We start from the raw sequence: 26,710 nt of genomic DNA, 5'->3' as shown, positions 1-26,710 counted from the left end.
AGCTAGAGAACGGCCTTAATTGATGTGGAGATGGACCACTGCCAAGGAAGTTTGGGCGACGCATAGATAGTAGAGTAGAAGGTTGGCAATGTTTGTCCATAGAATAAAGTAGAGGAAGAGAATGTTCTCAAAAGCTCTAATGACGTGGGGAATCTTGGCTTGGCTTGAGCATGTGATGCAAATATTAGGCCTAAATAAGTGGCATAATTGCCAATTAGTATTTTATTAGGGGTATTTTAGTCATTTAGTTATTTAGAGTTCTTATTTTAGTAGGCTTCTGTAAGAGTTCGTGTTTAGTAGGTTACTATTTCCTAGGTTGTTGTTTGCCTATTTATAGGCCTCTTTACAGCTTATTTTGTAACTTTGATGATTAATAAAGATTGATTGGCTTCTCCCCCTAAAGGTTTCCTCTCCTCCCTCTAATTTCATCTCTTCTTTTCTATCTTCTTCTATTCTCTTCTTCCCTTCGTCTTCTCTTCTATTCTTCTTCTTCTACTCTCTTCTTCCGCCATTCATATTTTCTTCTATTCTCCTTCTTCTCTTCTTTTCTTCCCCTATTCTTCTCTCTCTTCTCTTCTTCTAATTCTATCCCCTTTCGTCTATTTCTCTCCCCTTTCCTCAATTTCTCTTCATGGTGCTGCATCAGCATGGACATAGCCCCACACGTGTTTGACTGTAATATGTCCGTTAGTGTAGGTGAGTGTGTGCCGAAATTGTGCATTGTGAGTGGTGTGCCACATCACCCATGCTACAACTGGCATAGCACCTGTAAGTGAGCTGTCTTAATGCTACATCATCACATAACAGCTTTCCAAGAGGTGGCACCAGTTGGCCACATTCTAGAAGCTTCCCATGATGCCTATAAATACGCAAGGGTGCTTTAATTTCAAGGCAGTCAAGAATTTTAAGATTTGTGGGGGAGTTTGAGTCTTGTAACGAACCAGAGAGCTAAAGGAGGAAGCTTTCCCCTCCGAGGTAGAGTGATGGAAAATTCTCTGCAGTAAGATTCTTCCATAGTCTCCTTTTTCTATCATTGAATGTAATCTTTCTTGTTTCTTCAATTTCAATTCAGTTCCAGAAATTTCTGTTTCAATTTTCTGTCATGTTATACATTCGATTAGTCCTTGGAATTCCTGCTACATTTTCTGTAGTTCAATTGTTTTTCCATGTTAACACAAAGTGCATTTGAGAATTTCCTACCTCTTTCAGTCCTATCATTCTTAAATCTCAGTTTTAAAGATCAAATCAACCTATTATAATCAGTTGAATCGCAATTGACATTGATAAGAGTGTCATTTCCTTGAAGAAACCAAAAGGGTTTCCCATACATGAATATCCATGAAACATGTATATTAAAATCTATGACGTTAATTATTAGAAAACAAAATTGGGGAGGATAACAATACCTTTCGATGGCCTTCGCCTGATATTTGCGCTAGGAGTCTACCATTGGGACCAACAATAGCAAATGTAGGCCATGAATTTATACCCAGGGCTTTCCATAGATACATATCCTCATCATTTACAACCTATTATAATAGACGCATTTAGACAGGGTAAAAGAATATAAACAACACCAATAGTTTCAAATTTTTAATGATGAAAGAATTCTGCCCAGAAGAAGCATAAGTTCACATGCCAATAATTAATACTATATTTAAATCAAAGGGATGCAGAAACTTAAGAAATAATAAATCGACAGATGCATGCGGATCCAGATAATCAACATGTATGAAACAAAGCCTCAAGAAGAGACAACATTCTCCAACTGGCAAGTGTTGGTCTTTGTTGCACGGTTGCACCCATTTCCAAAATAATAGCTATTACAAATTTACAATATCATGATAATTTCATTTGTCTGATATGAAATTTATTTAGAATTTACTTACTGGGTGGGTGATTTCATAGCGTAACACTGCATTGCGTATGGCTTCAAGGTCTTTCTCGTTATCGAACTTCGCAGAATGCACTCCAACAACAGTGAACTGCACAAACATAAACATCTCTATGACAATTAAATATGATAATAAAAGTAAAATTGCAACTTTGGCATTCTCGCACTTCCATATAGACGACCCCTTCACTCGAGCCACAGGGACCATATGGCATGAAACTGATTCAGGGTGTTGGCAATTTTGAGAAAGTTCATAGATTCGGAAATCAGGAGAACAAAATAAAAAGCTGTAGGGTTTGAATTCTATAAAGAAAGAACGAACTTCGTTTTATTCTCCGTTTTGATAAACAAGAAAAAATGTCAAGTGTTATTAAAAAAAAAAGCAGTACAAGACTTTTTAAGTTAGGCTCTACAAATGTCCTATGTTCTTCAAAACAAAACAGTCACATGGAGTATTCAGTTTACTAATCTTTAAAACACTTCTAAGTCAAGATGGAATTATTATGAAGAGTTCTAAAACCACAGGATAGGTAGTTATCGTGCACTGTCCATTGCATGTCACTGCCAAATATCTTCAGTTAACTATGCTATTTGCATTGTGTTGGTTTGGTAATAAAATTATGACTGTGTTGAATTACTACTAATTCAGGGGATTTAAGAGATGAATGGATGCGATGGAACAGTTTTAGAGGATGAAAAAGGGATGTACTGAGGTCCCAGAAACTGAAAAGAGTAAACACTTCTAAGAATATTAATATTGTCCAATAACAAATAAAAGAAGCCAAGCTTTTGAACCTTAGATAAACAACTGACAAGAAACTATACAAAGAAGGGTTTTTACCGGTTTATCACTATATTTTTTCTCCAAGAATTCCAGATCTGGCAACACATGCATACAGTTTATACAGCAATAAGTCCAAAAGTCCAATAGAACCACCTTTCCTTTCAAATCCTGTTAGCACAATAAAGAAACTTAGAACTGAAGGTAGACCTAATATACTGTTCTGAGTTTAGGTGATGCTACAGAACAAATCGTGCAAAAAAAAATCTAGCTTTCTGTTATTGACATAATGATAGCAAACCTCATTTTACAGAAGACAGCAATTCAAAACAGATGAACAAAGTGCTTAGTGATGGTATCGTTTTAAAATTTTAAAATCATTCAACTGTATAGCGGTTACTCATCAGTGTCCATCCAGAAGAATCAACGGATAACCATAAAGTGAAAATCAGATTAAGGCGTTTGATGTTGTGGATGCCAGCTCACGTGCATTAGGGAGCATATTTTGTCACATGGACTAACATCCTGCCAATATTACAGAATCTATCATTTCATTCCATAAATCTAGTAGGTATGTATGTAAACTTTGAAGGAAAAGATTGCAGATGTCGATACACGGGACTATTTTACCTAATATGAATATGAATATACGATACAGTAAGGAACAGGGTGCAAAGAACCCATAAACCCCAAATTTCAGAATAGGGGTGCGGCAAGGATCTGATATGAGATTAAGAATCCTTAAAACTTAGGATGCTAGTCCGTTTTGAGCTGGATTGCTCATAGTTCTGGGTACTGATGTTAGGGAACTGGTAAAGCGGCTGGCCTTATCCAGGTTGAAGGTTTCTTGGAAGGACTTGGATGAAGTTTGCTCATGGTGAAGGGAGATGCAAGTGTTACGATCATTCTCCATGAAGAATAGGAACGACCTGGATTCCTATCAGGGGAGTTACACCTGGCTTCTGTGGAGCTTGTTTTAGTGTTTGTAGTGTTTGTTCAGTGTTTTGGAAAGAAAATGTAAAGGAAATAGTGTAGCACAAAGGAAAAGGCTTGTAATCCCTGATAGGGCCCAAGGGTTCCCTAATGGCCTCATTGCGTGTGTGTGTATAAATAAATAAATAAATAAATAAATAAAGGGCGGCTCAATGAACTAGGCTACCGCCATTGCGGGGTCTGGGGAGGGCTATATGTACGCAGCCTTACCCCTGCTTTGCAGAGAGGCTATTTCCGTGACTCGAACCCGTGACCACCAGATCACAATGGAGCAACCTTACCGTTGCACCAAGGCTCGCCCTCTATAAATAAATAAATAAATAAATATAAATATATATATATATATATATAGAGAGAGAGAGAGAGAGAAGAGTGTCTACTCTATAAGTAGATAAGTTATCTACTCCATCGGCCAAAAATACAGTGGGGGCCCACCTTGTTTGGGTGATCCAAAGCATTCATTCGATTGGCCCTGATAAAGATAGGGTGTGCCCAAAAAATCAGCTCCAGATAAGTTATCTACTCCATTGGCCAAAAATACAGTGAGGGCCCACACTGTTTGGGTGATCCAAAGCATTCATTCGATGGGCCCTAATATAGATAGGGTGTGCCCAAAAAATCAGCTCCATAGGATCATCCCAACCCTTCGATTTGTGGAGGTTAAAATGGATGGGTATAAACTTTCACAAATCTGTCCATTCCTACACCCCCTTACTCCTTGACGCCCATTTCCTTACATAGGTGGTGACTTTTGGGCCTGACTATATTTTCTTTCGCATTATCAGATTGCATTCAGACCCTTTTTTTTATTGTAGTTGTTTATATACATCGAAATCCTATTAATGATAACTGTTATTATCAAAGTTTGTTGGAGAGTAGTCTACAAGTACCTTTGTTGTGCTATCTTAACCACTAATATAAAGTAGGCATACTTGGCTGGTTGATTATTTCCAAATGTTTTAATCTGATTTTCTTTTTTGGTATGGTTTGAACCACTTTAATTGCAAAGTTTTACCCATCAAGCTCCTAACTCCTAAGGTTCTCAGGAATCACCCGCGAACCTCCAGGTTTGCACCAACATGCCACAAACTGAGAACTGAAATTTCTAGATAAACTGCCTCTGTAGCTACCCAAACATGCATGAACTCACAGGTGCTACTCCCACGAGCATAGATGAGCACTCAAATGTGCCATGCCTTTGGAAACAGGAGCACAGAATAAGTTGCAGAGACAATGTACTGTAATTTCTGAATCCTGTATTCCTGTCCCAGCATGTGCTACAAGACACAATAATGACCCACCTTTATGTGGGGAATCTACTGAGAAAAAGGAGTCAGTGAGGCATAGGTCGGTTGTAATCAGAAAAAGGGGAAAGTCGAGACAAAATGTAAACAAGAAAACATGAACCCAGCTTATGTTACAAATTTCTTGCTGAGACAATAACAGTCAGAAGTAACATGATTGTTGACAAAGCCAGTTACGGGCCACTATGTGCTATTAACCATCCGACATAATATTTGTGATAAGCATCAGCCAAAAGGAGTTTAACTGAATAGATAAAAGACTCTGAAAGTAAATTGATAAAAGAAAGGCAACAATTTATTGACAGTAACAGGTCTGAGAAATACCCTGCGCCATTGAAGTGGAGCAGTATTCAGCCAATTAAGTTTAGAAGGAAACTCTGGCACGGTAGGAGCAGTCCCCCTTAAAGAAGAATGAAGGATGAACAATTAAAAACCCAGTAGTGGCAAGAGAAATTAATAATAGAAAATAAACGTTAAACTCCAGCAGAAAATCTGCAATAACAACAATCTGTCAGATACCTGGCCTCAATATCAGATATATAGTTCACAAATTGTTGGATTCTTGCAGACTGTGACTCTCCTATCACCAGCAAAAAACAATGAGTTGAGACTCTTAACATTTGACATTATTACATTTCAAGCATTCCACTAATAGAGTTAGAGATACAAGTTTTAACTGAAATCAAGCACCTTATTGAGGATCCAACATTGAGAGTTGTGGTTCATATTTCTGCTAATTGTTATACGTATTCGTATTCTTTTTGGTATTTTTTTTCCCGGTTTCCGGGAGGACAGTCATCAGGATATACTTAACCAGCTGGGTTCCTTTATGTTAGGTTATTGTTATATTTTTTTTTAAAGATAAATGACATTGATTAAACCTGCAGGATGTAGTAAAAAACATAAACACTAACCATCTTTCCAGCAGCAGCAGCCTACTGTTGTTGTGCCTCTTAAACAAGCCAAAAAACAGACCTTTGCTTGGTCCCATTTCAGCATAGATTAATTTAATGATTATGATTAATTCAAGGAAGAAGCACCGTAATGATGCCATACGTCAGAACCGGGTAATGAATAGGGAAAGAATACTCTCAAAAACTCTGAACCATAATTACCCACTGCGTTTCAGAATAATCACTGGAACCAACTTGTTTAAGTTGCTTGGCTAATGCTGTAAGTAATTGGATTTTATAGGTGCAGTTCATCATGATCAACTAGTAACAAGCAAGTTTGTAAACGCCAAAATTCATCTATGAAGATTTGAAACTTTGCTACCCTTACTCTTGACAAAGACCAGACCAATGTTAGCAACATGGAGGTCTCTTACCCCGAGGTTTACACCACTAACACTTCAGTGAACTACATGAGTAACTGCCCAAAGATGGATGTAAGGAAACTTAGTCTCGCAGCTATCAACTCTTTGATTTTAGATGCAACTAATACTTACTTAAATTAGCACATAGCATGTAAAGAAAATGAATAAATGCTGATCTACATCAAAGGAAGAGTAAGAATGTAATTAAGCAGCACAATTTTACCTTTCCACTCCGAGCTTGAGCGTTTTTGCCATTACTTAAACAACACCCAGTTAACATTGTGGACATAGAGATTCCAATAAGATGTCAGTTTGCTTCATGGTCAACCGGTTAGAAGGGCAAACTCTTCCAAAAATTGTCTTCATGATTTAACAAATGATTGTTACTTCCTACAGAATCCTATGATGTGATGTCATGATGTTTCCACAGCATTTATAAAACTTGAATTAGATTTCCTATAACTTAGTTAGGATTTCCGTTTCAATTGCATAATTGCACGGTGTCAAATAGGATTTCCTATAAAACATGAATTATGTGAGAGTGTATGGAGGGAGAACTTGAAAAGTAACATTGCAACCATCCACCACCCTTCAAAATAATAAATAGAAATAAGAAAAGCGAAGTTCCTGCAAAAATATACCATACCATCCTTTTGTTCAAGGACAGGCTGGGTGACTCCAAGTAGCATATGCAGGAAACCCTTTGGAGACACATATTGCATTGCCTGCAGAACCATATCGACTTCCAAGTTCAACTAGTACCCAAATAGTGAATCTAATATTAAAATGTTTTATCAAAGGTTCGAAGTAAGTAAATATGCTTCCAAGATTTTATATTTATATGGGCATATGATCCATCACAAGATTACATAAGATTCAATTGAGATACATCAAATGTATAGTTCTAAGTTTGTTTTCCACCATTCTATCAGTTATACCTTCCAATTGGTGACTGTGAAAAGGAAACAGGAGATCGCAACGCCCAAACTTCCATATCTCAAAATATCTCTTCGAGAACCCTGCAACCTGTCAATAAATTATTTCTGCAATCCAACTACGGATTTGCCTACTTGCCTAAATTTCTTGAGATACTGCTGCAAATATCAATGCGGTTGGGAAGAACTAAGAACCAGCAGCAATTAATGCAGAGTATTGCTGGAAGACAGAAGGGCACAGGACACATTCAACAACCAAGAATCAGCATAAGCAATATAAAACCATGGTTCTAAATGTCGACCAAATCTGTCATGAAATGGCCGACATTTTGTAACGTTTCGAGTTTATACGATTTCGGTTTCATTCTCCACCGAAACCCGAAATTTCGGATTTCGGTCGAAATTTAAAACCTTGATCATAACATTTCCTCTAAATAGTGGGAATAAAAAAATTCCCAAGAATTTTTTTGGGATTTTCCTTAAATTTCGGACCGAAATTTCGAGAAAACGAAATTTAGGTCGAAATTTTGTAACGTTTCGAGTTTACACGATTTCGGTTTCATTCTCCACCGAAACCTGAAATTTCGGATTTCGGTCGAAATTTAAAACCTTGATCATAACATTTCCTCTAAATAGTGGGAATAAAAAAATTCTCAAGAAATTTTTTTCCATCAGAATTTTTTTTATCTTGCAATCCAAACAGGGCCATAGAGAAATCAGTTCTTTACATTTTTGCCAGGTAAGTACTTATTTAATATTTTTAATTATAAAATCACTTAAATTTGCATCATTATAATGTACTCCATATATTACAATGTGGTGGCTTTTTGTGGCTTTTTTGCTACATTTTGTGTTTCTTCGATGCATATATATATATATATATATATATATGTGTGTGTGTGTGTGTGTGTGTGTGTGTGTGTGTGTGTCTACGTATTAAAGGCTATTACAACTATTAAAGGCTATTACAATTCCAAAAAAAAACTGTCTGCAGCCAATCAGTGAAATGGAAAACAAAGTGAGCTCTCCCATTATCGAAACATGGCCATGCGGATATCAATGGCCTATATGTGTGTGTTGTATGCATTTTCAGTTTAAAATGGACCTTACCAATGTTTTGAAAATCGGAGTCGAATCATAATAGGGGTCGAATCATATCAGATTGTAAACTGTAAGATTCATTCATTCATTTCTATATATATATATATATATATATATATATATATATATAGGAAAGGGTTTCTGCGCTCGAGCGCAGATAAGCTTATTTGCGCTCGAGCACAGAAACAGGGGCGGGGGGCACATTTTTTGGTGGGATCCAAAGCATTCATTTGATGGGGCCTTTCATGGATAGGGTGTCCACCAAAAATCAGCTCCATTGGATCACCTTACGGCATGAACATCGTCGCCTGAAAAAGGAGCCGACCAATGATGAGGACACCATCGCCCAGAAAAGAGAGGTCGACGGGAAAAGATCATCGCTTGTAAGAGAGCCGACCAACGATGGATATAGAAGCCATCGCCCGAAAAATGAGGGAGAAGATAACCAACCAACGATGGGGAAACCATTGTCTCGAGATAAGGTCGACGGCATGAACATCGTCGGCTGAAAAGGAGCCACCCAACGATGGGGACACCATCGCCCGGAAAAGAGAGGTTGACGGGAAAAGATTGTCGCCTGTAAGAAAGCCGACCAACGATGGATAAGGAAGCCATCGCCCGAAAAATTTGGGAGAAGATAAACCAACCAACGATGGGGAAACCATCATCTGGAGACAAGGTCGACGGCATGAACATTGTCGCCTGAAAAGGAGCCGACCAATGATGGAGACACTATTGCCCGGAAAAGAGAGGTCGATGGAAAAAGACAGTTGCCTATAAGAGAGCCGACCAACGATGGATATGGAAGCCATCTCCCAAAAAAGAGGAGATAAGGCATAAAGCCGAGAAGACAAAGACTGACTAGAGAGCACAACATCACTCCCCCTCGAGCGAAACTACATGAGCCCGGAGACTACAAGAAAACACAAGACATCAACAAGAGAAGACAATAAGAAAACAAGAGATGAAGACAACACTAGACAAAACTCCCTCATGAAGACAATACGAAGAACAACACCAGCACTCCTCCAAGAAAACAACTAAGAGGACAGCAACAAGAAAAAGAACAACATAACAACACTCTCTCAAGAAGACAACAAAAAGAAGACACACCACGAAAAGGACAACCCCAAGACAATACGAAGAGATAAGGCATAAAACCGGACAACATGAAAACAAGACCACACTCCTTCAAGAAGACAATACTGAGACAACATTAGCAGCCCCTCTCAAGAAAAGACAACAAAAGAAGATGTAATGACTGAAATTTTCTTCCCTTTGAAAAACTTTCATTTTGGACCATTGGATCATTGATCCTTTGATCAAGGGTTGAGATCATCTAGATCAACCCTCGATTTTGGGAAATTACCATGTGTTAGTGTTAAACTACTTAGATTCTCTAATCTTCAAATCAAGGGTTATTAGTGTAGTTAGAAAACTTTCCTCAAAAATTTATTCCATTGAATATTTCACTTAAAAGATGGAAAATACACTTTTTGAGGGAGATCCACGATTTCCCCTTCTTGGAAATTCGTGCACACCTCCATACGAAGTGTGGGCCCACTTTTTATTAAATTTTTGTTATAAAAAAAAACAAAAAGGAAATCTGAATTTATCCATGGTAATCTTATGAAACAACCCTAACCCAAAAGATAGCTAACTTACCTTATAGATAAGATCAACTAAAACTCTACCCTTTAACTTTTAGTTGAGATAATATCTCAACCAGCTATTTTTAATTATCAAAAACACTATTCACGTTTTTCTTTATGAGGGTATATATATAGCCCTTCCCACAGTTGCACGCCCACTTTGGCTGTGGTTAAAAACTAGGTTTTTGTTAGAGATTGGAAACAGAACAAATAGAAGGTGGAGGAAAGAGAGATAGAGAGGAGAAATAGAAGAGAGTGGGGAAATCACTCTTATTTGCTGGAATTTTATAGTTCCTCGTTTTTCGTGCTTCTCTGGTGAAATCTAGCAGGAAAACTCTTCTTGAAAGTTGTAGACCAGGTATGTTCCTATCATTTTGATATAAAAAATATTTTATATGGTTGTGTTTTGAACAAGTTATGCCCAGTTTAAGATTTCAGCCAAAAGATGACATTTCCTTATTTTCCAGAAACTTTCAGCAAGATTTAGCCAAAACCTTCTTCATAAAAGTTGTAGATCAGGTTGAGTACATACTTTTTGATATAAAATTTATTCATTTTGGTGAAGATTTGAAAGAGTTATGGTCAAAATACATTCTGCTGTTTTAAAGAAAGAAATTGGTGATTTCTCAATTTTTCAACCATCTAGAGCAAGATTTAGTTAATGGTGTCAACATAAAAGTTTTGGTAATAATATTTGGAACACATTTGATGTTTAGACCTTTCTGTAGTTTTGAGTATATAAAGAGATATGTTGAATGTAAAATTTCAGTTTAGCATTTAAACCTTGAAACCCTCCTATATAAAAGAATCAGTTTTTCCGGCCATCTATAATGAGATTTGGCCTGAGGTCCAAACATGAAAGATCTTAAGAATGGTTTTTACAACAACTTTTATGTCTTGTGCAAAGTCCAGTTCTAAATGGATAGAGTGTTAGTCAAACACTAAGATTTCAGTTTTCATAAACAAAATCTGAATTTCTGTCTATGATCGGAAAATGGGATTTTCCAGCCATCTCCGCTGGGATTTGGGCATAGACTATAACTACGCAATTATTCATGTTTACAATATTTTACGATTCTATCATTTACAAAGTGAAACATTCACCGTATTAGTATGTTAATGTGAGACATATACTGGAACCAACTTAACATAGAATGTATGAATGACTCCAGATTCAAGTCAGTTCCCTCACACTCTCACCTAGAGGCAATCCCAAATTCTACACCTAAGGTTTGATAAGGCAGGTGATAGCTAACTTGATTACATGATTTTCAGTACACATGATGGTGAAGGTAAAATTTTTGTTACTAAATTGACAGTTGTTTCTCACATTGTATATCCAATTTCTGTGTTTCGTTACGCTTTTGAGCATTAATTTCTTGTTGAATTATAAAACCATGTTGCTTCCATATTTGTTAAATCTTCGGAACATAATATTACACGATTAATAAAATGTTACGTCCTTCTGAGGTACGAAATAGCTTGAAAGATAGCTAAAGTCTAGAAGAAGGGACGGTCAGTGATTAGAGAGCCAAATACAAAAGGGCTTGAAAGATAGCCTAAGTGTAAGGGTAGGAAGAGCCGATACACGAAAAAGCTTGAAAGATAGCCAAAGTGTAAAAGGTAGGAAAAGAAAATCAGAAAATTTGAGAAAACCGAAACGACTTTGCCTATTATGTAGTTATCCGTATTTGGATTCATGTTTCCTTGTACTTTGAATTCTGTCTCCACTTAGTATATCCTGAAAAAAAAAAATTCTTCACCCGTTCTATACATCTTTTGCTATTTGTCTTTTTCCTAGATCCGTTATTTTGTATTTGGATTTTGTGTAAGATGGTTTTCTGTCAACCTGCTTCTAATCCAGTTTTTCCACAAGACTAAAAGACATGAGTCTAAGTGCGTTTGCAAACGAGGATATTTAGTTCGTGGGAAGGGCATCGGAGTCAAATAAAGAGGAGATGACGAGTCACGCCAATCTCTTTAGCTTAGATTAGTTGGAGAAATGTGTAGTTGATGGACTTTTGGTTATTCCTTTATTTTAGATATTTAAAGTTGAATAATTGTAATGGGATTTATCTTTTAAACTATGGAATAAGATCTTTAGATGGTTATATTAGTAGTTAGAAGGATTATGTTTTAAGAAAATAAACTTTTTCATGATAAGTTTCATCAGGTTCGTATCTGCTCGTAGCGACCCCTTCGGACCAGGTCGTTACAGAAGAACTACATGATAACACTCTCCCTCAAGTTGAAGGTCAATTACCTTCAACTTTCAACGAAAAGAAGAAAAACAAGGAACTACACCTCTTTTGGACATTTGATCAGACACTTGGTGTGCACCATGGAGAAGAAGACAAAGGAACGACGACAAACAAGGCACCACACCTCTCTTAGACATTTTATCAAACACTTGGTGCGCGCCTTGAAGAACTACATAAAAGACATAGAAGACAATAGAAAGAAGGAGATGACAAGAAGACGGCAACAAGACAAGCACAAAAGAACAACAAGAAACAATACAAGACAACACTCCCCCTCAAGTTGAGGCCAAAGGTACGAAAAGAAGACTTTCAGGGCACAAAACCCCTTTGAGACATTTCATAAACACCTGGGGTGCACCTTGAAGGTGAGATGAGAAAGACAAAAGCCATAGGCAAAAAAAAAAAGCTCTAGAGAAGAGAAAATAAAGAGAGCTTTGGAGTGGAGGAGAATCCAAAATGGGTTTACACAAGTAACACAGACATGATTTTTTTTTTTTTAGATGTAAGATAGAGGGAAAATGGGTTAAATACGAAATGGGTTTGACGAAATGAGAGGAGAAAGAGTGAGATTTTAGGGAGAGTTTGGGGTCTAGGCAAAAAGGAAACGAGCGAGAGAGAGTTTTTCTTCAAAGAAAAAAATAGGTTTTAAAGACAAGGAAAGAGAGAGATATTTGAGGGATTTGAGATTTGAGGAAGAAAAACAAGGGATTTGGTTCGCACAATACGCAAAAAAGATAGAGAGATGTGAGATAGAGAGAACAAAAAAAAATGCCGTGAAGGCATGAATGACATGTAGGGAGATAGACTCTTCTTCTTTTCTTCTTGAGGATCAGCCCATTGGCTCTGATACCATATTAGAAATGAGATTAGGGTAAGAGGAGAGGAAGAAAAAGAGGAGTGAAGGATGAAGAGTCTCCACTAGGGAGCTCCTCATGAAATGATGTATGCCCAAATAGGGCAAGTGATGTATAATGACTAGAGTACCCCTAATCTATTGGTAATGACTAAACTACCCCTAATACATTATTCAACACTAATAAACTCTTTTTAATGGTGAATGTTTGCTCACAAACATGACACATATTAATTATTTATTTCTCATCCAAAATGATGCATATTGGATAATATTCTTAAAAATAATAAAGAACACAAGATCATATCAATTCTCAAACTCTTAAACATCAAATGACAAAAATCAATCATAAACAACTGGACTCATTGGTGTTGTCCTCGTTATAATCGTCATCGTCCTTGATATACGTAATGCCCTCAAGCACAAACATTGTTCTTTACTGGTTCAATTCCTCCTTTGTTTTGTTCCTTCTAATGAGTGAGTTCTCGAAGGCTTCTTCTAATGTAGGAGGGAGTGAGGTCTTTCGAAAGACTGACCTATTTTCTTTTATACAAAACTTTCGAAGGATAAATCACATAAATCGTATGAATCGTACGATTTAAGATCGAATCATAAGATTCAATAAAAAAATCGCAAGATTTATAAAATTAAGATTCAATCATGGGATCCATATCAAAATCCGTAAGATTTGATCCATATTATTAGGCGTTTGATCCTGTTAAATCATCATGGATGGTTGTCATGCTTACACAATGGTTTTTAAGTATGTTTTTGCATATTCTAGCATTTCCTTAAGTGTCATCTGAAATTCCTATCATTTATATGTATTTCCATATACTTCTATAGTTTGACAGGATTTTCATTGAAATCGACATATATACATTTTCATGATGATCAACATGAATACAGAAACTGACATTTAAAACCTTGTATAAAACAAATATCCTACTAAACTTACCAACTATTTCAGGAAGGTCCAATTTCAGCATGGCCAACCATGTAGTTGGTGGTGCCAGTGTGCCGCTATCAATTGGATAAGCCAACAAGAAAGCCATACTTGTTGAGTTTGAATGGCACTCTAGGATGAGTACTAGGAAGTTTTCTTTTTGGTGATAAAAAATCTGGCAAAAGCAACTAAAACTTTAGGAGGCACAACAATTCAACCTATCAAAACAAAACCAATGTTTTCTTTTCTAGAGGTGAAGATATAAATTTGAGTATAGGTTGTCAAAGATGGATGAAGATGGCTTGAAATCAAATTAGTTTGCAACACGGTTCAAATTATCGGATTTCCAGTACATAATGGGCACCTCAAATTCAGTAATGCATTGTACTGACTGATAGGGACTCTGTTTCCGTATCTTCAAACTGAAAAAAAACGAGTCACACTGGGTAATACGTCCCAGCATTAACCATGATTTTAATTCATGTTTTATTACCTCTCCTCGCATCCAGAACAAATGTCTGGTCATTGAGAATATTTGCAACAACCCAAGTGGGTGGAAATTGATGTACTCCCTTGTGTAAGTTGATAAGAACTCATACAGCATGTTCAAAACACTTGATAGGCATACTTGTCGTCAGCTTTTCTTCTCTACAGAATTGTTTTTAACAGGGTACAAAATTTAATTACAGACTTCTTGTTAAATCTATATTCCATGATGAATTAATGACTGAATGGAGGAGAAGAGTAGAGAAGCTGCATGAATGCGGGAGGAAGTGGTATTGATCCACAATGATTCGTGTGGTTAAAAATAAAGATTTATATGTCAAATATATTCATGTACAAGAGAAAAATAAAGGTTTATCTGTAAAATATAAGGATTACTGTTTGCTTAATAACAATCTAATTCTTTGATTCCAAGCTTCTACTTTCTGTTTAAACTGTTCATACTTATTTAAAGTTCCCCATTTAAAGAAAAGAGCTCTCCAGAGTCCAGACAATAAAGCATGACCGTGGAGAAATGATAATAATAATAAGTGGCATGAGTTATCCTTCAGCCAAGATATATGATCCAGACAAAACTAAGAAGAAGGATAATCGTACAAAAGTCTCCCATTCATGGGCTATGGATAGTAATAAGAGGAAGTATTTACAATAGCAGCATAGCATATACACAATACTTTCAAAGTTTTTCTAGTAGAACCCATCTTACCCTCCAGCAAGCTGGAACCTTTCATTGGAGTGCATGTCTTGATTTGATACACCATTTGTTTTTTCATTGAGAAGCTCCAAAGGGCTTTGTGTCAAAGAAGAAATGGTGTGGGTCCCCTGCATCTTCTCATCTGCAACAGTTTCTCTTCATTTGACCTCATTGTAAGAAAAATAAATGCCCTTGTCTTTTTTACAAACAAAGAAAAGTCAGCAGAAAACTAAAGTGTCATTATGGGCATGGTGCAACCCTCTTAAGCTAGAAAAATGGGAATGATTCAATCATTAGAAATGATGTATAATAGTTCATCTTGACTGAAAGAAATACTTCGTGATAAAAAAAAATTATGAATTCCATTACAAGTTAATCACAAAACAAGTCTTACTGACAGTTCCGTAAAAATTTGCAGAAACTGTAGTTTCACAGCCGATATCACTCTCTTAATGGACGCAAAAGGATTTTTGCAGTGATTTCTCAGAACTACATACCATGGGGACCAGAACTACCGCCAGAAAGAATGTCGGGAAGTGAAACATTTCCTATTTCCTTTCTGATAAGTGATGGACCAGCCTGTTGAAGAGTCGTCACTGATAATGTAGTTGTTACTGCAATACATCTGCAAGCAGCACATTATGGAAACCATTTAAGCAAATACAATCATTTAAAAAAATAAGCAAATATACATCATCCTGAACGCATAACCAATAGAGTAACTATCACAGAATGACATGATGCACCAAAGATGCTTAATTTTTTTTTTAAGATGCCAGATAGGCACGTCAGAATCACTAGGATGGAATCATGTTGACATGGAACTCATGAATAAACTTTAATGTATCCTTTTCCTAGCTTCCTGAGTAGAAAATAATAAGAACGAATAGAGAGGGGGTAGAGAAGGGAAGAGAAGAAACAAAGAGAAGAAGAAAGAAGAGACGAGAGAAAAGAAGAAAGAGCTGGGAAAAGGGGATTCTTGTGTGTCCCATGATCACTATTATGTGTTATATATATGAGACAAATAGACAAAAATGCCTGTATGCCTAATGAGCTTATTACGATTATGTATCATCTCAACACTGCCATGAAGTTGGTAAGTAGGTACCACTCTACTCAACTTAGTTGAGATATCTGTCAGTTATTGATGTGTGTAGCGTAAGGAGTACAAATCACTCTAGAGGCCAGCTTCTCACTTATGAAGTGTCTTTCCACTTCAATATGTTTGGCCCTATCATGAATAGTGGCTTCGTTGTCACAACACGAGTTCATAGGAACGTGAACTAGACACCACAACTGTAACAATTGTCTTAACCACGGTAGCTCACATACACCATGAGCTATGGATTGAAACTTTGCTTTTAAACTAGACCTTGCCACAACGGATTGTTTCTTGCTTCGCCAATTTACTAAATTTCCTCCCATCAAAGGACAGTAGCTTTAAGTAGACCACCTATCAGATACTAAGCATGCACAATCTGCATCAGTCCAAGATTCCACTCTCATGTGACCATGTACTTTGAATAGTAATCCTCTTCTGAGACACACCATGAGACTCCTGAGTATTCTGAGTGGTGCCTCCAAATGAATTGTTATTAGAGCAAGCATAAACTGCCTCGCAATGCTCAAAGCATATGCTATATCAGGTCCTGTAAGAGATAACTATATTAACTTGCTAACCAAACTCTGATATCTTTCCACATCGATAAGGTGTTCCCCATCCTTAACATCAAATCGGTGATTTTGTTCAAAGGTGTATCAGCTGTTATACAACCAACTTTCGTGCTTTCTTGAGAAGATCCAAGATGTATTTCCGTTGTGAAATGAAGACACCTTTTGATGTTGCCACTTCAAATCCCAAAAAAGTATTTCAACAAAGTGACTATATCATCAATGTACACAACAAGAATAGTAGCTGTAGTGTCATCTTTATTGTAATTCTTTTATTGTTATTTTCCTTCTCCTTGTAGCCTTGACCATCTTGGTCGTGGGCCTTTTTTCGTAATATAGTTTCATTAGCCATTCAAAAACAGTGTGTGATCAGTCTGATTTTGAACATTCCTCACTTTCATCATAACATAACTAAACAGTTGAAACCAGGCTCTAAGAGATTGTTTTAGACCATAGAGAGCCCTTTTCAATCTACAGACTTGACAGTATACACATGAGAATTTAATCCCTGGTGGCATCACCATGTAAACATCTTATTGCAAGTCTCTATGAAGAAATGCATTTTTTGAAACTTCTTATTGCGGGTCTCTAGGAAGAAATGCATTTTTTATATATATCAAATGTAGTTCTCACGACTTCTACTCCAAGAGAGATGATCACTCTGATGGAGCTCAGTTTAGCAACCAGGGAAAATGTATCTTGATAACCAATAGTATATGTCTGTGTGTCGATTAGCAACCAATCTGGCCTGTACCCTACCATTGTTCTATCAGCCTTGTGCTACATTACAAACACCCACTTAAATCTCACTGGTTTCTTTCCCTTAGGCAGAGGTTTTAGTTACCAAGTTCCATTTTTCTACAACACCTTCATCTCTTCTTTCATAGCCCCCCACCAATTTGGATGACTTACAACTTCTGCAGCACTTGATGGAATTAAGATAGAGGACAAGGCAGCTGTAAAGGAAATATAAGAGAGAGACAAGTATTAATATGAGACAAAGTTAGGCAGAGGTTTTAGTTCCCAAGTTCCATTAGGACTAGGACTTCCCACATAAGAGTGCACAAGGGTAAAAGGACTAGAAATTTTATCATGATCACTAGAAGGAAAAAAGAATGACAATATTTTTCCAAGTGCCAGACGTCACAATTCAATTCAGAAATGGAATGAAACTTAAATAAAGATGGAAACAAATGATTTAAGTATTGTAAAGAAGCATGACCCAACCAGATGTTCCATTGCATTATCCGAGATTTTTTAACATCACTATGATTACAACTAGATGTGAGGGTGTTCAAATGATTCAAAGTTGTATCCAAGAGGTACATGCCATCCTCTTCACAAGTCACGACCACTGCCAATCATCTGCCTCATCACCAAATCTTGAGACACACATCTATTTGGAAAAATGGCAAGGCTACAATTCAAATTCTTTATACTAACAGAAGCTAAATTAGTAGCAAGAACAGGAACATGAAAGACATTGGAAAGAGAAAGAAGAAAGGCAACATAAAAAGTTCATTTACGAGCAATGGAGGTGTTAGGAATGGAATTAGGGTTAGAAGAGAGGAAGAAGACGAGTAGAGATATAGAGAGTCTCTACTAAGGAGCTCCTCATGAACATGATGTATATATAGGCCCAAACTAGGGCAACAATGTACAATGACTACAATACTCCTAACTACTACAAGTAATGTCACTCTAATCTACCCTAATACATATTATTCAACACTCCCCCTCAAGCTGGAGTGTATATACTATGAACTCTAGCTTGCTACATAGAACTACAACAACTAAAAAATACAACAAAAAGGACCATACATCAAAAAAGTACAATGAGCCCATACACAGATCCAGCTTGGTATAACACTCCTCAAGCTAGTGTGGTGAATACATAATGAAAGCATAATACTAAAAAGGACAACAGCGGACACAGTAAACAGCATCAAGATCAATGGCCATAAAAAGAGCACCTCCCTTGAAGTAGCACTACGGCGAGAGCGATCAAACAAGGCCTCCACTCTGAATGAGAGCACGGAGAACAGATCCACATATCAATGAGCAATGGAGGCGCCATGGCAGGAGCCAGCAACGGTCCAGCGAGCAAAATAGGCACACCAAGGGCGCACACATGGGAAATGGCGAAGCACCAAGAGCAAGAACACTAGCTACGCAGCACCACGCCAATAGAAGATAACCACTGATGGGGAAACCATCGGAGATAGGGTCGACGGGAAAACCGACACCTAAAGATAAGAAGAAGAGAATGATGATAACCAATCAACGATGGGGAAACCATCGTCTAGTGACAAGGTCGACGGCATGAACATCGTCGCCTGAAGATGGGAAGGGAAGGAGGGAGAAGATAAACCAACCAAACATGGGGGACACCATCGTCTAGAAACAAGATGAACATCGTCGCTTGAAAAGGAGCCGACAAACGATGGGGACACCATCGCCCGGAAAAGAGAGGCCAACCGAAAAAGACAGTCGCCTGTAAGAGAGCCGACCAACAATGGATATGGAAGCCATCGCCCGGAAAATGAGGGAGAAGATAACAAACCAACGATGGGGAAACCATCGTTTGGAGACAAGGTCGACAACATGAACATTGTCACCTAAAAAAGAGACGACCATTGATGAGGACACCATCGCCTGGAAAAGAGAGGTCGACAGAAAAAGATTGTCGCCTGTAAGAGAGCTAACCAACGATGTATATGGAAGCCATCGCCCGAAAAAAGAGGGGATAAGGCATAAAATCGAGAAGACAAAGACTGACTAGGGAGCACAACAACACTCCCCCTCGAGCGAAACTACATAAGCTTGGAGACTACAAGACATCAACAAGAGAAGACAATAAGAAAATAAGACATGAAGACAACACTCCCTCAAAAAGAAAATACAAAGAACAACACCAACACTCCCCCAAGATGACAACTAAGAGGACAACAAGAAAAATAATAACATAACAACACTCCCTCAAGAAGAGAACATAAAGAAGACACACCACGAAACGGACAACCCCAAGACAATACGAAGGAAAAGACAATGACAACACTCCCCCTCAAGTTGAAGGTCGAATACCTTCAATTTGAAACGAAAAGAAGACAAACAAGGCACTACACCTCTCTTAGACATTTTATCAAACACTTTATGTGCACCATTGACATCAACACAAAAGACATAGAAGACAACACTAGACAATGGAAATAAGAAGGCGTCCAAGGAACCAAATCTCTTTAGGACATTTCATCGAACACTTGGTGGGCGCCTTGAATAAGAACACAAAGGCCATGGAAGGCAATGGAAAGAATTATACAAACCCAAAGGCCATAAAGACCAAAAATATATATAAAAGATAAAATAAAGAGATTTGAAGTGGAGATTTGGAAATGAAAAATAATTTTGGGAAGTAGATCTACAAAAGAGAAGGATAAAGGAAAGATTTAGGGTTGTGGGTGGAAGGCCAAACGGGATTTGGGAAGAAGATTTCTTCCCAAGTGAATTCAAAAGAGAAAGAAATGAAAGATTTGGGTTGGAGGAGAACCAAAAAATGGGTTTACAAGAGGGAAAAAGTTGTTTTTCTTTCTTTCTTTCTTTCTTTTATTGTTTGGGATTTTCGGCAACCCAAAATGGGTTTGCCGAGAGAGAGAGAGAGAGAGAGACCTTTGCGCAAATGCGAATGGATGGGGGCTAAATGAGCAAATGCAGAGGAAAAAAAAAAGAAATATATGCCGTAAATGGCGTGGATGGAAATGGCGAGAGAGATGTGTACTCTTCTTCTTTTCTTCCTTGGATCTTTGCTCTGATACCATGTTAGGAATGGAATAAGGGTTAGAAGAGAGGAAGAAGAAGAAGAGTAGAGATATAGAGAGTCTCCACTAGGGAGCTCCTCATGGATATGATGAATATATAGGCCCAAACTAGGGCAACAATGTACAATGACTACAATACTCCAAGTAATGTCTAATCTACCCTAATACATATTATCCAACAGGAGAATCATCAAGTTTAACATTATCTCGACCAGGACAAATGGAATATGATTAGAACTGTTAACCGAGAGTTTAGAGAGAGAATTAAATGAGTTAGGGTAATCTCCCCCTGACTCATATCTTTATACTAAAACATAAAGGAATGTACAAAGTCCTAAATGCCCTTAGGCAGGTTACATATTCCAACACTCCCCCTCAAGCTAGAATGTAGATATCATACATTCCTAGCTTGTTACATATATCATTCAATTTTGACTTATTTAAGGACTTTGTAAACATATCAGCTAATTGGTCCCCTGATCGAGTAAACACAGTACAAATCTCTCTTTTCTGGATTCTTTGACGGATAAAATGACAATCCACTTCAATATGTTTGGTGCGCTCATGGAAGACTGGATTGTTGGCAATGTATATTGCAGCTTTGTTATCACAATAAAGCTGCGAAGGAGAAGATGAAATGAAGCCAATTTCAGAGAGAAGTGAACGTAGCCAAATAAGTTTCGTGCTTGTCTGTGCCATTGCCCTGTATTTAGCCTCTGCACTGGACTTAGCTATAGCATCCTGCTTCTTACTCTTCCATGAAACAAGATTGCCACCTACAAATGTACAATACCCAGTAGTGGACCGTCTATCTGCTGGGGATCCAGCCCAATCTGCATCAGAGAAGCCTTCAACTTTCATATGGCCATGTCTTTTGAACATCAATCCCTTCCCTGGAGCCCCTTTCAAATACTTGAGAATCTGTATCACCGCAGCCCAGTGAGAAGTATGTGGAGAGCTCATATACTGACTGACAACTCCAACAGCATATGAAATATCTGGCCGAGTAATCGTGAAATATATAAGTTTACCGACAAGCCTGAGATACCTGCCAGGATCCTCCAACAACTCTCCTTCTTCTGGAACGAGTTTCACATTAGGATCCATGGGTGCAGAAGCTGGTTTAACTCCAAGATTGCCTGTTTCATTTAGCAAGTCCAAGACATACTTTCTCTGTGATAGGAACAAGCCTCTAGAAGAACGAGCAACCCCTATCCCCAAGAAATACCTGAGATGACCCAAATCCTTAGTAGAGAATTCCTTTTGCAAGAAGGTTTTCAAACGCTGTATACCGTGTGAATTGCTCCCTGTGATGATTATGTCATCCACATAAACTATCAACAAAATACACCCAGCTGAAGAGTGATAACTGAAGACTGAGTGATCTACTGCGCATTGTTTCAGGCCAAAGCGCATGACTGCCTCACTGAATCTCCCAAACCACGCACGCAGAGATTGTTTGAGGCCATAGAGTGACTTGCGTAGGCGACACATGTAGGAGGAAGTCTCCCCCTGAGCACCAAACCCTGGTGGTTGCTCCATATACACCTCCTCAGTCAGGTCGCCATGGAGGAAGGCATTCTTCACATCCAGCTGATGAAGGGCCCAGCTATGATTAACAGCAAGAGACAGGAGCACACGTACAGAGGGAATTTTCGCAACTGGACTGAAGGTCTCTATGTAGTCAACACCAAAAGTCTGAGTGTATCATTTCGCGACTAACCGTGCTTTTAAGCGCTCGACAGTACCATCAGGGAGGTATTTGATGGAGAAAACCCACCGACAACTAACAGGACGGGCACCAGGGGTAGGGAAACCAAATCCCATGTATCATTACTATGAAGAGCACTCATTTCGAGGTGCATAGCATCACGCCAGCCAGGATGTTCAAGAGCCTCAGCCACTGACTGTGGTAAAGACATAGAAGACAAGGAGGAAACAAAGCTCTGGAAGGTACTGGTGAGCTTATCATAAGAAACAAAATTCGAAATAGGATGTGCAGTGGAACGGAATCTCGTACGAGATGCAATAGGAGAATCAGAAACAACAGAAGAAGACGGAAGAGAAGATTCCTGAGAGCGGGAGAGAGGGATAATCGGCTTAGAAGATGATTGTGCGAGAGGAGGTAGACGAGACTTATCTGTAACTTGGCGCCGTTGATACTGCTGTGTAATTTTAGGTGGAGCTGGCTTCTCCAACGTGGCAGAGGAAGTAGAATCTGCAGAAGCTGGCTGCACGAAAACAGGAGATGACGGAAGAGAAGCAGATAGATATGGTAAGGGAAGCGAGACCTCGGACTCGAGAGAAGGGATGAAAGATACCACGCCATGTTGGAAAAATGCTTTAGCCTCAAAGAACATAACATCGGCTGAGACAAACCAGCGACGCAGACGAGGGCTATAGCAACGATACCCTTTCTGGGTAAGAAAATACTCCAGAAAGACACAACGCTCACACCGGGGATCGAGTTTGTCACGGGCCAGGTCCAAGGTGATGAACAAAACAAACGCATCCAAATACACGAGGTGTCAGAGGAAACTGTTCCTTACCAGGAGATAAAATCTCGAAAGAATAAGCACCCTCTAAGACGGAGGAAGGAAGGCGATTTGCTAAGAAACACGCCGTGAGAAGGGCATCACTCCAGTATGCCTTAAGAACACTCATCTGAAAAAGAACGACCTACTTCAAGCAAATGACGAAGTTTCCTCTCAGCAACACCATTCTGTTGAGAGGTGTACGCACATGAAGACTGATGTAGAATCCCATGTTGGGAGAGATAGGATTGAAAGCCATTAGTATCAGAAAAGTATTCTCTAGCATTGTCAGTACGAAGACATTTAATATTGCAATTATATTGATTCTTAATTTCAAAATGAAATGTGCAAAAAGCAAAGAACACGTCAGATCTACTCTTCAGTAAATATAACCAGGTCATGCGTGAGAAGTTATCAATAAACACAATAAAATACCGAAAGTCAGTACTAGACGCGACCCTAGAGGGTTCCCATACATCAGAATGGACTAATTCAAATGAACTAGACACTCGACTAATGACCCGGGACGGAACGACACACGACGGTGTTTTCCGAGTTCACAGAACTCGCACTGAAAACTAGAAAAAGGTCTGGGAACCAGAGAAGTCTGCTGCAGCCGCTGAAGTGAAGGATGCCCCAGGCGACAATGCCACTGAAATGTATCCACAGAGCTATGTAAGACAGTAGGAAGCCGGTAGTCAAGATGATAGAGTCCATCTACCTCACGACCCGTTCCAATCGTCTTCCCAGTCGAGAGATCTTGAAACAAGCAGTAAGAGGGGGAAAATGAGACAGAACAGTGAAGAGATTTAGTAATTTGGCTAACTGAAAGTAAACTAAATGGTGATTTTGGTACACATAAAACAGAAGATAAGGTAAGAGCAGGATGAGGGGAGATATGACTAACACCAGTGATAGGTGTAGTGGACCCATCAGCAAGGGTGATAGACTGAGAAGGAGACGAGAAAGAGCGAAAAGAATGAAGCTGAGAAAAGTTACCAGTCATGTGGTTAGATGCGCCAGAGTCAATGATCCATGACCCTGAGCTAGATAGAAGGGTAGTGGGTGAACTACCTAGCTGGGCGAAACCTGCAGAGGGAGGACGAGAGCTGAGCCTCAGACGCTGGAACTCCTCATAATCGGCACGGGATAATGTATAGGCGATATCCGCTGGTGCAGGAACAGAAGCAGAGGGAGCGGAATCTGAAGCAGAAGCAGTAGTAGCACCCATGTGAGCCGAGCGTACCTGACGAAGCTCAGGATGCAGGGTATAGCAATGGTCAATATAATGTCCCTCGCGCTGACAGTGAGTGCAAAAAGAACGGCCACGGCCAGCACCAGAACAACCACCACCACAGCCGGCACGGCCACGACCAGAGAAGGCCCCACCACGAGGCGGACAAGTACTGCCATCATAAGTCGCGAGAGCAGAACCATCAATAGGAACAGATATCACTGGATCACCAGGAGAGCACTGCTGGACGCAGGAGTAAACCGCAGTAAGGGAAGGAATATCGCCAGAACCAATAATCTGCTGACGAAGATGCATGTACTCTGGACCCAAACTCTCAAGGTACTGCACAACACGGATCTGATTCCTCCGACGGGCAGCCTCTGTGAGATCCGTGGTAAGCGGCATGTAAACATCAAGCTGCTAACATAGGCCAACGAAGTGGCTGTAATGGGTGGCAAGAGGGAGATCACCACGGCGGAAACGCACCCACTCAGAATAGGTAGAGCAGATCCGACTAATGTTTACCACGCCAGAGTAAAGAAGAGTAACCTAATCCCAGATCCGTTTCGCAGTAGGCAGAAGCATCAATGGCCCAGAGACGTGAGGGGCCATACTCTGCCACAGAAGGGTACAAACAAGAGCATCCTCCTGTTCCCATCGATCAAAGGTGGGATCCGTCGTAGGAGGAGGATCACGACGAATGACGTGGGCTTTCCCACGGGCAATAAGATACTTCTCGACGGCTGCTTTCCAAGTAACGTAGTTTGCCCCATCCAACTTAACAGTAGTGATCTGTGGGAATGATCCATCCACAGAGAGAGATGATGACGAAGAAGACGCCAAAGAGGGTGTGGGACGAACACCAGGAGCCACGCCTGTGGAAGGATTGTCAAGCACCTCCTCCATAACAAGCAAGAAAGAAACAGACAAGCCAAATCAAGACGAATAACAGTAGATAACTGAATAGGTGGGCAAACTAGGACACGCCAAGAAAGCTAGATGCGGCTCCAAGAATGATGGTCATCGACGAAGCTTGACAAGAGGGAAGACATGGGGCACACAGAGGAGTCGCAAAGACAAACAAGAATCAAAGTAGGATAGGAGATGAAGATCTAACACATAGTAAGAGGGAGAAAAGAGTTTTAGGCTTTACCGAGGGATGAGAGGAAGAGGACGAAAAATGATGTGGGTGGAAAAACTTGGGGTGGGGGGCTTACCTGCAAACCTAAGAATTGGGGACTGGAAAAAAAAAATTCAGGGGCGTGGAAACTATTTTCTAGAAAATTTTGGGGGGGTGCAAATCCTCGTTCCTGGAAAAAAAATTTCCCAGTCTGGGCGGGCGGAAAATATTTTCCAGGAAATTTTTGGGGGGGTGCAGTTCCTCGTTCCTGGAAAAAATTTTCCTGCCAGGAGGTGCGGGGCAAAGGGAGAACCAGGGGGGTATGTGCGGGGAAGGAGAAGATAGGCGAGGGAGGGCTGATACCGTCGGGTCGATGGAGACGACTCCTTCTCGACAGGAAAAAGACAGCGTATTGGTGTGCCTCTGATGAAAGTTTGCCCGGAGTTGGGGTTAGGGTTTCGCGACGAGAGGGAAGGGGGGTTCGGCTATGTGAGGATGGCGGAGAAGGTGGAGGCTGCAAGAGAACCCTAGGGATCAGAAAACCCTAAGGCTCTGATACCATGTTAACCGAGAGTTTAGAGAGAGAATTAAATGAATTAGGGTAATCTCCCCCTGACTCATATCTTTATACTAAAACATAAAGGAATGTACAAAGTCCTAGATGCCCTTAGGCAGGTTACATATTCCAACAAGAACAAAGAAGACGTACCGATCATACCATTGGAAGGCTGAGGTTCAGTGGAGTTGACATTGTGAGCTGATGTGTAAGTACTTGAATTAGCAAAGGTGGAAGTAAAGGTGATAGGAGGACTCTCAGTCATTATCTCGACCAGGACAAATGGAATATGATTAGAACAAAGAAGACATACCGATCATACCATCTGAAGCTCCTGGAAGGATTGGAAGGATGAGGTTCAGTGGAGATGACGTTGTGAGCTGATGTGTAAGTACTTGAATTAGCAAAGGTGGAAGTAAAGGTGATAGGAGGACCCTCTAACTGAGACATAAAGCGTCAAATTTTCTAAATATCCTCCAATGGTACGGACACTACTTCCTGAGATCGGTGACTAATATGAGAGTCAGTGGTGGTGTTGGAGAACATA

The 26,710-nt window shown here is 39.3% G+C and overlaps 1 protein-coding gene across 3 annotated transcripts in view; it reads right to left on the bottom strand.

Annotated features, from left to right (window-relative positions):
- LOC143852688 (haloacid dehalogenase-like hydrolase family protein) overlaps positions 1-26,710 on the bottom strand; it is a 71,785-nt gene that overhangs the window by 30,391 nt on the left and 14,684 nt on the right. For all 3 annotated transcript variants that reach the window (XM_077362227.1, XM_077362226.1, XM_077362225.1), the window contains exons 7-15: positions 15,731-15,858; positions 15,246-15,375; positions 7,226-7,313; positions 6,934-7,012; positions 5,492-5,552; positions 5,297-5,372; positions 2,736-2,846; positions 1,890-1,985; positions 1,407-1,529 (exon numbers count right to left, since the gene is read on the bottom strand). In XM_077362227.1, the coding sequence (XP_077218342.1) occupies positions 1,407-1,529; positions 1,890-1,985; positions 2,736-2,846; positions 5,297-5,372; positions 5,492-5,552; positions 6,934-7,012; positions 7,226-7,313; positions 15,246-15,375; positions 15,731-15,858 (892 nt within the window). The remainder of the gene's footprint in view (positions 1-1,406; positions 1,530-1,889; positions 1,986-2,735; positions 2,847-5,296; positions 5,373-5,491; positions 5,553-6,933; positions 7,013-7,225; positions 7,314-15,245; positions 15,376-15,730; positions 15,859-26,710) is intronic.

Source organism: Tasmannia lanceolata, unplaced genomic scaffold, assembly GCF_043159265.1.
Source record: "Tasmannia lanceolata isolate RefF3 unplaced genomic scaffold, GAP_Taslan_0.1 ptg000019l, whole genome shotgun sequence".
Taxonomy (NCBI): domain Eukaryota; kingdom Viridiplantae; phylum Streptophyta; class Magnoliopsida; order Canellales; family Winteraceae; genus Tasmannia; species Tasmannia lanceolata.
This window is presented reverse-complemented; position numbering and strand designations above follow the sequence as displayed.